This window comes from Nothobranchius furzeri, chromosome 15 (genome assembly GCF_043380555.1).
Source record: "Nothobranchius furzeri strain GRZ-AD chromosome 15, NfurGRZ-RIMD1, whole genome shotgun sequence".
In the NCBI taxonomy this organism is placed as follows: Eukaryota; Metazoa; Chordata; class Actinopteri; order Cyprinodontiformes; family Nothobranchiidae; genus Nothobranchius; species Nothobranchius furzeri.
Genome location: NC_091755.1, coordinates 57,953,125 through 57,966,981, shown reverse-complemented (window position 1 = coordinate 57,966,981; position 13,857 = coordinate 57,953,125). Strand labels below are relative to the sequence as shown.

The following is a 13,857-nucleotide window of genomic DNA, read 5'->3' as shown; positions in this document are numbered from 1 at the left end:
TGCTGGGCGTATTAAAGCAGATGAACAAACACCAAGAGAGGAATGAGGCAAACGTGGGCTTATCGAGACTGATCCGAGGATTCAAGAAAACTATACATTTCTTCTGCTGTTCATCTCTACTTTGAATCAGTTTCTCTGAAATGTAGAAAAGATGAAGTTTTATGTTGCATGTAGTTGTTATTTGGACTAACAGCAGCCCTCATGAGAGGGTTCTGCAGAACTGTTGTGTTGAGACACCTGGATTTCTGCTGACTTTCTCCATTTAATTATTCTAGTCCACTTCTACATGGTACTGAGGTCTGTGTGTTAAAAGTTTTCAGGAGTGTAACGTGAACAAAGGTTTGGGTGTTGGACCTGAAGGGAACAAAAACTTCCATCCGTCATCCCCACACGGAAACTTCCTCCTTCTCTTTGTTTAAGTGTATCTGGTATAGGGTGGTGTGGTGGTGCGATGGCATCAAACTGAGGGATTAGAATGTGCAGAGCAAATAAAATAAAATCAAATCATGATTTTACTGCCAGAAATCATCTCTTATCATACTTTGATTGAATAAAAACATTTTTTTAAGTGAGAAAAGAAATCAGTACTTTTTCACTCATCTGTATAATGTGCTCGGTTAGCCACAGAACTAACAAGGATGCTTTGTTTCCTGGTCCAGATTGTTTCTTCTGACAACAGCAGGATAATTTTGGAATAATAATCCAGCTGCAGCATTTGGATGCATCCTGTTTGAGTGATTGATATCTGATACTATGTTCTACCATGCCTCCTCTTTGCAGACCTGCCTGCATCACCTCCCAAGTACCCTTGTGGATCAGGGAACCATCAGCGTTCTCCGCGGGTGGTGAAGAAAGGTCCAACCAGCAGTTCATGTCACGGCAAGCCCGCCATCAGACCACGGCCTCAGCCTTCCTCCACCTCAGTCAGACCACTGACTGCTCAGAAGCCTCACGGTAAAAACCTCAGATGTTAAACTGTCATTTATCTGCTCTGTGAGGTGTCGACTGCCTGGCCTCACTCTGCCACTCACACCTCTTAGTGGGTCACCTCTGCAGGAGCAGCTGGTGCAAAGGAGGCCAGCAGCTCCCAAGTGTTTGTCTTCCTTTTGAAGAATGATAAATATGAATAACATTTGCTATGTTTAGGAGAAACATACCAGGACATTACTCCACAGACTCGCCCCCAATTTTTTCAAAGGATTGCATCTGATTCTGCACTCTAAGAAGTGAACTTTTGATGTCTTTTGTTTTATGCAACAAATAAATACCTAAAATAACATTTTTAACTCACACACAACCTATTTTCATTGTATTTAAACAACAGCACAACAGTTCAAAACAACTAGAAGCTCGTAATTAAATAGAACGTAATAGCTACAAGCACATTGCGCACACTAAGGAAACATTATGGACGTGCTCGTTGCTCCGAAGGAACCGCATAGTTTACCTTGGCAAACATTCTCGTGAGTATAAAACTTGACTAATAACAATTTTTTAAGAGAGGTAGGCAATTTCAATTAGCAAATATTCCGTTTTTTAAAAAAGTTTACTATTTAAGTTTGCTGACGTTTTAGCTACCTACCAGCTAGCTTAATTTACGCGTGCTTATTACGTTGAACGTTTAAGAGTTGACAAAATTTAAAAAAGGTAATGAAGCACAATTTATTTGTTTCATAGGGCATATCACATGATTTTAACCACGCACAGGGGTGGATTTAGGACTGAAGAAGATCCGGGGCTTAACACACGCACGCGCGCACGCACACATACGCGCACGCGTGCACACACGTGACACGCACTAGTCAACATCATATATATATATATATATATATGTCTTGTACCACATAATTTTTAATCTGAAGCTACATATTAAGCTTATTCAGGGCAGATTATTGTTCCTGTTAGTGTTTAGTGTGAGATGATAGAAAATATTCCCTTTCTTTCTCCAACAACTTTACCTGATAAGCTAACTTTAGGCAAACCAGCAGCACAGCAAATATTTTCAAATAAAGACTCACAAACCTGAGTCAACACCAGTCTCATCAAAGCTGGGGTTCTGTCGTTGTACTTTTTGTCTAAAAAAACGTCCTTATGTCCATCTTCACTCATGCGTTTCAGGCAGAGAGTGTAGAAGAAGCTGGCTGCTGAAGGGCTTCTTCTTCAGTGGTGGAGGCTCAGGCAGGCTGTATACAAACTACTGCCAGCTGCTCCCTCTCTGTTGGACTTTGGTACTGCATGTTACTTCCGCGATTTAGATCCGGGGCTTATCATGAAACATCTGGGGCTTCAGCCCAAGTAGTCGGGCCTAACGCCGCCCCTGACCACACATATGGTGATTTTGGAGTTTCCAGGTTCTACTGCAAGCATGTCATCTTACAACTCAAGGTAAGTTAGTTTTATTTAGCTCTGTGTACAGTTACATTTAGTAACTTTGCCCAAATGTAAATATCATTTCACGTCAGACTGTCTATGACAGTCCATCATTGTTTGTGACAACTGTGAAGATTTTCCATGTTTTTTAATTGGTTTTGAATTATTCAGCCTTATTTGCTGCAGTAGCAAATCTACAAAAAGCTAGCTTTCAAAGGTATGGAACACTTACATGTACATTTTTAATGATAATTTAAGATTATAATCGGTCACTCTGACTTTTTCATGCAGGCTGAACATGAAAATAGTAGGGCTGCCATGCCACAAACAACTCTTTTAGTAGTTGATCGTGTCATTCATTAAAGTACAGCTTATTGCACCAGGATTCTCTAATATACCCATCATCAGCTTCTAGTTTGAGGTGTGATAGGTTATGTGCCATCTAATAATAAAGACAAGATGATAGCTCATCAAACAAATTAACTTTGATGATCTGACCGGAGAGGGAGGAGACTTAAGCTCCCCATTGAAATATTTGAGTGCAATTTCTTACACTGTGAACATATTTTCTCACACAGAATCCCACTGTTGAAGTAACAATGAAGATGCATTCTGAAACCTCTGTCGGTTCCTTAATGAGAAGCCTGACAACATTATTAAGGAGTCCCAGGTAAGCTGCAGCTTTGTGTTTAAGTTATGCTGTTTTGTTTTAGTAAAAAGAAATCTGTCCTGTTCTTACATTAATTATGTCCTGATACAAATTTTAATGACCTGCACTTGTGGGGCATTGTTGGGATGCGGAAAGCAGCAGAATGCTCTGGAACAACCAGTAACTCCACCCCCTGGCCAATGAGCAGCTGAGAGATAGATGGATTCTTTATTTCAAACCGAGGGAGATCCACAGTCAGTAGTCACAATGCCGGCCTTGATCAGCGCACTAAAAACCACATGGAAGGGACTAAAAAGTAGAGGGAAAGTTTGGGAATAATACCGATCTATATTGTTGGAAAAGACGGCCAGACCGAACCATATCCACTTGAGTCAGGCTTAGTACCTGATGTTGGGAAAGGCCTATAAGGTTTATCTTCCTCTACTCATCTGTTCTAGCCTGGCCTGCCAGACTCCTCTGTTTAATCCTGCACAGAGAAAGGGTCTGGGAACTCTCCTATTCAAATAGCCCCACCCCCTGAGAATTCTAACCGAGCCAATCAGCGCTGAGTAGAGTACGTCACACACCGCAACGCCGAATTTGTCATAAACATGGCGACTGAAGCAGAGTCCACTGCGGCTCTTTCCTCTGTTCTAAATGACTTGAATGTCTTTAAAAACACAAGTAGAGGGGCTAAAAGCCTTTCTTCTAAAAAAAGATGTTTGTGCCGTCGCCAGACGCTATTTTTGACTACAGCTAATAAAAACTACAGCGTTGCGCAGTACAGTCAGCATTTCTGTCTTTTTTCTGATCGGTTCTTTTTGAGCTGCCTAGTCCCGCCCCTCATGCACCTCTCTGCCTGTGAGTTACAAGACTCTTTCTCTGTGCAGAATTGTTCCTCTGCATTTGGACCCAAATATGTTTGAATGGAGCTTTATAAATGAGCCTTTAGTGTGAATATGTGTGGTTGTCTCTGATTTTTAGAGGTTTTTGTAACTCAACAGGAATGTTGAGTTAGAAAAACTGGGTGCCACATATGCAATCTACATTCGGTATTACATCTGACATTGATCTGCCTGATCAATCCCGGTGGCTGCCTGGTGGGGCCTGGGTCCCTGGGCTCTGCTGGGTCCCCGGCGGGGGTGGTCGCCCCTGGGTCCCGGGTCGCTGGGTCCCGGGCTTGGCCGGCTAGGGGGTGGGAGGCTGTGGGCTTGCCGCTGATATCTCCCGGGACTTTGCCGGCCGCTGGTTGTGGCCCCCCGGGGCGATCCTCTGCGCCTCTCGAGGGGGACAGGGGCCTTTCTGGTTGCAGTCTCCTTGGGATTCCTGTGTTCTGGGGTAGCGCCTGGATCTCTGAGACTTGGAGCTCCCTCCGTCTCCTACACATCTTTTTTTTGGGGGGGGGGGGGGGGGGGCAGATCTGTGGCACCTCACACTCTCTATTGGACGCTTTTATAGAGAAACCTTACATAAACAAGCACCATGTACGCACACAGGTGCTCACATGGTGCTCTCATAAGTATGGGCTTGAGCACGTTCAACACATGTCTTATGGCTGTCGTTGCCACTAAATACACTGTGATTTATTATTGTGTGATTGTTCAGTTAAACAATGTTGAGTGTATATTTCTTCAAGTTGACACAGTGATAGCTTGCTCCTGTTGTATTGTTGTGTGTCCCATTTTTTTTCTCTTTCTGCAGGTCTAGAAGCAGACTCTTGTTCATTATTGTTTATTTTTGTGGAATGTCGACCTACCAGCAGATGTTGAACTGATCTTTGGAGGATATGATGCAGGTGTTTGAGGAAAAAAAGATGCATCCAAACGTTGTTAGATTTCGTGGACTGGACTTGTTGCACCCTGACTTAAGGAGCTTGTGCTAAGACAAGTGGTTGGATTTTAGATGTTCTCATGGTTTACGTTTCACGCCAAACATTTCATGGCAAAAATAATTAAAGCAGCACTTTGTCTTGTGTCTGTCATTGATCAGTCTTGGTTTATTTTTTTGGTATGAGTTTATTATCAAACATATTTGATTTATTTAAAGAAAACTTGTACTAAAGCACCAAAATCTTGTATATTGACTCAAAAAGTATGGTATTTTTTTTACATTTTAATTTTATTTACTTTTACTGTTTTATTTTTTTTTTTTGACAAACTGTGTTTGGTGAAATTGAACTTAATTTTCACTTAAAATGTGCTTAAATAAAATTGAGTGAGTTAAATTGGTTTGATTTATTATTTTAAAGAAACCTAAAAAGTGAAAATGTTGTAAATACTTAACCCAGTTATGTCAACTGGTTCCACTAAACTAGGTTGTTTAACCTTAACATGAGTATATTAAATTAAATTAAATCTATGAACATACAACACAATGATGTTGAGTAAAATGAACTAAACCGGTTTAGTTAGTTTAAGCTAACACTATGAAGTTATATAACTTATTTCTATTATGTTGGATTTATTGAACACAATTAGATTATATTTACTTAAGTTATTATGTTAAAATTAAACATATATTACTCTTTACATTTAAGTAACTAGGTTTAGTGGAACCAGTTGACATAACTTGGTTTAGTAAGTCCAACATTTGATTTCTTAGAGTGTATGAAGTTTTCTGCTCAGACGTGCAGCAAAGATTTCCTCAAATCTGCTCATGAATTAAATACTAATGCATAGATGATGACAAATAAAGAGAGAAGTTCTGTTTTAGGGAAGTACCTCACCGTAGGGGAGCTTTAGCAGAGACGGTTTGTTGGGTAAAATCTATAGGGCTGGGTGACCTAAAAGTATTTACTTGATACTTGGGGACTTTTATCACATTAAGCAAAATATGTGGGGGTTTTTTAATGTCACAGATCCAGTTTTGGTTTTTCTCCAAATATTTCTTAAAAGCACTTTAAATAACAGTGTAAAATGGCTTGTAGTTTCACATTTGAAACATAAGCTCTGAAAAATGTACAAACCCGAAGTCCACTGACCACACTTAAAAAGGGATTTCCACATTCCTGAGAAGTCCCTGGATTCATATGTGAACACTACATCGTCCACTCGAGACCAAGCACACGCCATCCAGCCCCACCACACCCCGACCGTGCTGATGCTAATGTGTAAGCGCCATAACTGACCTCCAACCTAGCCACCATTTGGGATCTTTGGAGAGGGCGGATTAAAAACCAAACCTTTTAAGAAATAGGCCTGGTGAAGTTCTCAGAGAAAACAGGAGACGGTGCCGGACAAAATTCCACAGTTCCTGCTCCCTAAACAAAAAGGCACACAAAGGTTCTGGTTCTCTTTCTCAAAACCTGCTGCCTAAAGTCGGGCATACTGCACGACTTTTTCCACTGCCGCCGATTTTCCCGTTGTGCGAGAATCTCCAAGATCGGGGCGAGTTTTGCGCTGAGTGTCATGTAGTATACAGGGGGTAGCGAGAGGCAATTAACACCACGTGACCAGCTTATCCCGTGTTTGATTTTTGTTTGTCCCTCCTGAGTGTATCGCACTGATGAAGTGGCGCTGCGACCCAAAAAGCACCAGAACCACTCACGCGTGTGCAGACATGAGTCAACACGGCTTGCAAGCTATTTCCCTATTAACACACGCCGTTTGTTATTAATTACACACTTTTACACACAAAGATAAGGATTGTCAAGAAAGCATATTTTCCGTGTTCATTTCAAATTAAACAGATAAAACATTGATTTACTTTCTTTCTTTTGTCTTCCTCCTCCAACCCTCAGAAATCCCTGTGTGTCCTACAGAAATCCCGAGGGACAACAGACATCAATAACAACACAATACAAAGTCTGATGTAATGTGTAGAAACTGGTATTTTATGTATATTTGTAGGTTCTTCATGTTGCTAGCAGACGTACAGTGTGAGCAGTCAGGTCGCACCCGAGAACTGGGTCATACAGTGCGAGCACACGACTCGTGAGACTTGCTCTGTGAGGATGTTGTACCATTTGAGCTGAAGCTGAAAGCTACGAGTGAAAAAATCGCACAGTTTCCACCCCGGTTTAGGCTGCCACCATGTGTGGCCACCATAAAAATAACTCCTGGTTGTAACTAAAGTAGCACTCATTCCCCCATGAAACAATATGACTTATTCTTCTGGGAGTACTAATGTAAGTATGTGTAGTTTATTTTAATTTTATTTTTTTATTTTATTTTATTTTTTGTTGACAGATGGGAGGGATCCTCTGCTTTCTTTTGTTTTTGTTGTGCCTTTTTTCCTTTAAAGTTCAGAGGTTGTGGATAGCTAGGACAGGAAACAGAGGACCTGACCCAACAGAGGGAGCAGGAGTTGTTCAAGATAACTTTAGTTATCTAACTGCATTACTTGGTTGTTTTTGTAACACAGAAAAAGAGTTTTTACCTTATTTTATTTGAGTTATCTCTAAAAGATGAATACAAAACCCATCTAGAGAATTAGCAAACAAACATGGACTCCCAGCTCAACGTAAGTAGTGTAAATCAGTTGGTTTTAGTCAAAATAATTGACTTGAATTTTGGTTTTCACAGTTCTCTTTCCATCAGTGCGTTATGGGGAAACTAGCTGCATGGGTACGTTCAAGTGTTGGCGCTAACTTTTACAAATGACAGATGGAATTTGTAAAGCTATGTGGGGAATTTAAATCGCTTCATCTGCAGCAGGCTGTCACCAGACCTGTCATTTTCATGTTATGTGTGATTACAGACAAGTCCACTTCGTGTCTCAGCTGCATCTCACTGACACATGCACAAACAGAGGAAGTGCTCACTTGAACAGTTCATTTCCTGCTTGCGAACAAATTTATTTCCTAAAATTTAAAGCATGCAAATATTCTGAACCTGGCTGTGAATGGGTCAGTCGCTTGTGTTCATGAGAGGAGTGTAAAAGACAGAGCTGTTTTATCTTCTTTTGAGTTTTTTTCTGCCTGGAAGTGCATTAGTTTACACACACACACACATGCACGCGCACACACACACACACACACACACACACACACACACACACACACACACTGGACTCAGCATCCTGTTGTGTAATAAGGAAGTTAGTTGATAACTGAGGCTCACAGTCGATGGCGCTCTGCCCTGCTGCATTTTTCTTTCTTCTTTTTAAATCTTCTGAGCTCAGAGTAACCTAAGTTTGGCACATGGACCAGCCATGGAGATTTTCTCTCTTGGATTTCTTCATGTCACCTGATTGTTTTTGTTAAATGCGTCTCTCTTCTGCTCGTCTTTTATTCTCTGGACCTATGTATGTCTAGTGCCCCCTAAACCTGCGCACCTGTTGGCCCTCGGGCAAGACAAGAGACCCAAGAGGATACCTCCAGCACCTTCCAGACCTCTGCCAGCTCCTCCTCCTCCACCTAAACCAAAGCCTTGCCTCCATCTTCCTGCCCTGGGAGCACAGCTGCAGAGAGAGGCTCAGAAGGTTGGACAGCTCATAGAAAAGTTTGAGAACTCCAGGTAAGATGTGGAGTAGAAATGTGTGATTTTAGCTAGTTTATGTGAAATGGTGAAAACAAACTCACGTTTCTCCTTGTCAGCCTCCTCTACACTGAGTTCTGTCTTTAATAATGATTCATTAAACTCTTATTGTTTTCCCAGGGTCCCCATCCTGGGGGTGCTCCCACGGCCACAGCTGCATCTGTGCCTGAGAATGGACACTGCCTCTGACCTTTCCCTCTCCTGCGGCCTGGACACCCCAGCCAAGGTTGCAGGAGACTCCTCTCCTGTGAACAAACTCACATTTGGCTCCTCCGACGGAGTGGCAGAGCTTTCGCATCTGGCGTCCATGCACATCGACGGACCAGGTGATGGAGTGCCAGACAGCTACATCACGGACAGTTGCCTTGACAGCAGGGACCAAGAAGGCGGCTCTCACAAATTCATGGACAGTTCCGACACCTCACAGCAGAACGGGAAGATTCCCAACAGGGACAGCGGCATTGACAGTCCGTCTTGCGCCGCAGAAGGGGAGGTGTTCCCAAATGAGGATGCCATCGATGAGGAGGATCATTACGATAGCATCACAGAAACAGAGAGCGTTTCTTGCTGCATTGCTGTGTACAGTAAGCGAGACTCAACACAAGATGAGGACAGCGACTTAGACGAGGGCAGCAGTGGGGAGATACCCTCCCTCACAGACACACAGACTGGATATGACACAAACTCAGAGGCACACAAAGTAAGTACTTCACACACTTTCCCCTCCATAAACCTCCCCCACCCACATAAACACAACCCCAACCTGAAGTCTGGCTGACTTCTACCTTTACCTTTAATTTTCATGTCTTCTGTGTGATTCATTAAGCTTATTGTGCAAGTCGAAAAGCTTCACCTCAGACACTCAGACAGCCTTTCATGTAAGGGGAAAATCAGCCGGTGTCTATTATTATCTTGGCTTGGGTGAGCAGTTTCAAAGACTACTTCTGCATGAAACATTATACACTATTATAGCCTCGGTTTTCTGGTCACAAGTGACTGACTCTTATCTAGCAGCAGCTCCTCTCAGAGCTGCTCTAGAGCCTGATGAGAGCCTCTACAGACACACGTCCTCCCACAGCCGGGCTAAGGTTTCACCTTGGTATGGATCGTAAACGCCTCTAAATTCAATTTGGATAAAAGTTTCTGTTTGAAAGCAACAATGGGGTGACATCTAAAAATATTCTGGTGGAAACAAATGTAAAAATATGTCTCATAAGAAGCTGTAAGAAGCTGGAATTTTTTTTTTGTTAAAAAACAAACAAAAAAACACACAAATGCAGAAAGTCTCAGCTTCTGCTGCCTGATCCCAGCACTGTAATGGGGAAGTGTGTGTGTGTGTGTGTGTGTGTGTGTGTGTGTGTGTGTGTGTGTGTGTGTGTGTGTGTGTGTGTGTGTGTGTGTGTGTGTGTACCTACCACATACTGAGAACCATGGTTTTAACCAACAGAGTGAGGACATTTTTGTGATCCAATCAAATATCTACCGGTTTGTTTTAGAGCTGTGGTGTGAATTAAGTTTTAGTTAAGGTTAGGGTTATGGATAGATCAGCATTGGTAGGGTTAGACGTAATACAGTCACAAAAGGTTTTGGAAGTCGATGGATGGTTCTCACTATGATAGAAAGACTGACGTGTGTGTGCATGTGTGTGTTGGTATAATGACAGCCTTGACACAGAGGATGTGGGTTTTTTTAGCGATGTGCTTTGCAGAAGGGTGACTAAATACAAAGTTCTGCTGACTCTCTGGCCTTTTACCATTCAGACGCTAACCATGTTGTGAATATTTATTGGGAGGAACTCTTCATGGCTTCATGCTACATTGTGTTGCTCTGTTTACACTTGTGCTGCAGGACGAACTTCTTTTCAAAGTCCAGCAGCTAACCCTTAACGGGTACTTTGGTTCTGATCCAGTACAGATGTGAGATAAACAACATGTCCACAAAGAGACATAATCAAAAACCGTTTACTGTTCTTAAGAAAACAAAATGTAATGTGGAGCCTGCACTAGCAGCACGACCTTCATCAGTTACCTAATTTTATTTATGCAGAATTTGCTTCAAACACGTCTTAACTGTTGAAGGGGAATCACTCTAAAGCTGTCAACACATTTAACCCCTAGAACCTTGTACTGCAAATGTCATGATGTAGGTTGCAGTAGGACCCAAATGCAGGTGAGTAGGAACAGAAGGCAGACTGGCAGGCAAAAGAACTGTTCAATAGGAATAATGGTGAGTGGGATGACATAGGAGACGAGGATGTAACGAAGACAAGCACAAACAGAGGGTTTAAATACATGAGGGTAATCAGGATTCAGCTGGGTATGATAACAAGGGGCAGGTGAGTCCAATAGACACTTAACGAGGGGAGACATGTCAGCACGTCAGAGGGAGAAGGAGCAGATCCTGACAGTAAATGAAGCAGCTTTGTGGACGTTAGTTTGCATGAGTCGGTAACGCTTCACAAGAAAACAATCTCATATAAACCTTGTAAGATGTGATTGTTTAATAATAAAGTTAAGGTTTCTGCATATAAATACCTGTGTTTATATGTGACATGTTCCTCTAGTGGTATATGGGAAGCTGCTTCGGAGGCAGCAGATCTTTTTTTATGTATTTATACTTAAATATCAGAAGGCCGTAAATATGCAGATGAAGAAGAAATAAGTAAAACACATTTTGTGTTACTTTATCTTTACAGATAAATCTGTCGTGACCGTCCAAATGAAACAATCTAAAACATTTGATTATGTTCAGTTTGATGTTTTTTGAGGAGTTCTGTCAACAAACAGACCTCTTAGAGAGTAAACGTGGTTAATATTAGGAGGGTTTTCTAGTTGGTTTCTCACTGAACACGTTAGGTGATTTCAAATCGTCGTTTAGATTTGATCTGTTAGTTAAGATCATCTGGTTAGCATTGACTGTCACCTGTTTCATTCCCATCTGCACATGTTTTTGAACCAGCAACCAGATGCTCACGCTAAACACCTACAGGAAAGGGCGGTGTTTGCTGACATGTCTCTGTGTGTACTGGCTTGTCATTTTATTAGATTTTCATTTAAAAACAACATCAGGCATCTTTTATCTCAGTTTGCTGAAATTATGTATTTTTAGAGAGATAAGGTCAGATTTTCTAAGGAATCTTTATTTCTAAGTTGTTCTTGTGCCGAATACCTGACAGTTTTTTGTTTGTGTCGCTCTTCTTTCAGACTAGCTTAGTTAATTAGTCTTTGCTGTTTCCCTGATTCTCTCAGTGCTCACGAACCCAGAAGCTGCTGAACATCGCCAAAGAGCTTCTCCACACTGAAGAGGCCTACATAAAGAGACTCCACCTCTTGGACCAGGTAACACCTGGGGGGTGGGGGGGTGGGGGGGGGGCTAACTTTGGGTGTTAGTGAGGGAGATCAGCACTGAGCTGGATTACCATCTACTTTACAACATCAACCCTCTTTGCCCTCTTTGACCCGATTACTGAGAGAGGAGGGAGCACAGCTGTGTTTGTGAGCCTGTCTTAATTTAGAATTATGAATGCAGTGACTCAGAAACCTTTTTGAAGCAGTAGTTTGAGCTTGATGATATTTTAATTTTTTATCATTTTTTATATATTTACAACTGCACTCCACTAATGCTAACAATTACTACTTTACTCCATAATAATCAAGTGCTTTACCTGAACAACCTGAGGAATCAAAACTCAGCCTGACTGTGTTTGTTCTGTCTTAATTATCATTCTAAATGAGGGCTCTTAATGTTTTTTTAACTGAATTTTATATACAAAATAAATATATATATATGTGTGTGTGTGTGTGTGTGTGTGTGTGTGTGTGTGTGTGTGTGTGTGTGTGTGTGCGCGTGTGTGTGTGTGTGTGTGTGTGTGTGTGTGTGTTGTTTGTAAAAGGTTTATAGGTTGTTGTTTCTGCCCGTGGTTTAGTCTTCTTCCTCTTTGCTAACTTCATGCGGTAGAGGAGACAATGAGCCACCCTATCACTGAGCATCTATGGTTTATTTGATTCAGAGGGCAAAAAAACTTCACACAGTTCACTTCCTGTTTTTGTCTTACTTTCGTCACGCTAGTTTCCATGGTAACCAAGGAGTCTACCTGTGGCTGTTAGGCTAGGAGGCTCAAGTGAAAGGGTGGTTTAGATTAGTGATCCCAAAAGAAATGCAACCTCTGGTCTCGTATTTTTTATTTTTTTTATTTTAATAACTCGGATGTCGTTTCCAGTGATTCAGCCAGCTTGTGCACCACTGCTCAAATGTTTAGGATCAAGTGAATATACATTTTCATGCAGATATACAGTACAGAAACCAAATGAACCAGATAAGGTCTACCTTGTTAACATAGAGGGCTGTCACCTCAATAGCAGGTCTCCTGGCAAGGCTGCTAATCCAAGTTAAATATTTCATAAGGCTATTTGAATTTTAGAAATCACTTTGTGAAACGGTGTTGCACATTGTGATAATCCTGTGTTCTGGAGGTGGTAAAAGAAGAGATTAGTTCAGTGGATATAGGAAGGAAGGCCAGGGTGAAGCAACACCCTGGAGACAACACAACAACAGGTTTAAGGCCCCAGACCTCCAGATGAGTCAGTGTTATTTATAGAAGTCTAGCTGGACGGTCTCTGGAGATGTTGTAGGAATTATGTATTCTCATCAGATTAATTTAAACACTCATAACATTAAGGTTTGTTTATTAAAACAAGGTTTAAAGAAAACAATATTTTAATATGTTATTGAATATTTTAGGTGTAACTCTGACAATGTAAAAACGATTTCACAAATCTGCCTGGAATGAAGACGTTAGGTTACCTACGTCCATCTTTCTCACCTTATAGTTGAAATACTTGATGTTTTAAAAGGGTATTGCACAAGATTAAAAACTAACCCCTTTTACACGAAATACCTTCCTATAAACGCTTTCTTCCTTGTTCAATTCCTGTACAGTTAACGTTTCTGTCCTCTTGGTGGAATTTCACATAAATAAAAACACTGAAACGATGCAAGTTACACGTCCGCATCGTCATCCTCATCATCAGACTAGATTAAACTTGTGTTTAATCTAATTTGGCACAGTTTTTTGCCAAATGGTGCCAAATTGGCAGAGATGTGACCAAGTCACTGCTTTGTAAATCACAAGTAAGTCACAAGTCCTTCCAGTCAAGTGTCGAGTCAAGTCCAAGTCAGAGACAACCAAGTGTAGAGAGGGTAAATGTGGTGCTTTAAAAGCTTAATATATTATCTTTACTTATGACCAATAAGCAGTGATATTCTATATAAATATAGAATATCAACCTGCTTGGTTCGTTTTGATTCAAGAAGAAAGTCAGGTTTATAAAAAGTAAGAATTTATTTTCCAAACAATTAAAA

At 41.3% G+C, this 13,857-nt stretch overlaps 1 protein-coding gene across 2 annotated transcripts in view; it reads left to right on the top strand.

Annotated features, from left to right (window-relative positions):
• fgd (faciogenital dysplasia) overlaps positions 1-13,857 on the top strand; it is a 69,368-nt gene that overhangs the window by 42,800 nt on the left and 12,711 nt on the right. For both annotated transcript variants that reach the window (XM_015968182.3, XM_054746029.2), the window contains exons 2-5: positions 781-954; positions 8,274-8,475; positions 8,617-9,196; positions 11,745-11,834. In XM_015968182.3, the coding sequence (XP_015823668.3) occupies positions 781-954; positions 8,274-8,475; positions 8,617-9,196; positions 11,745-11,834 (1,046 nt within the window). The remainder of the gene's footprint in view (positions 1-780; positions 955-8,273; positions 8,476-8,616; positions 9,197-11,744; positions 11,835-13,857) is intronic.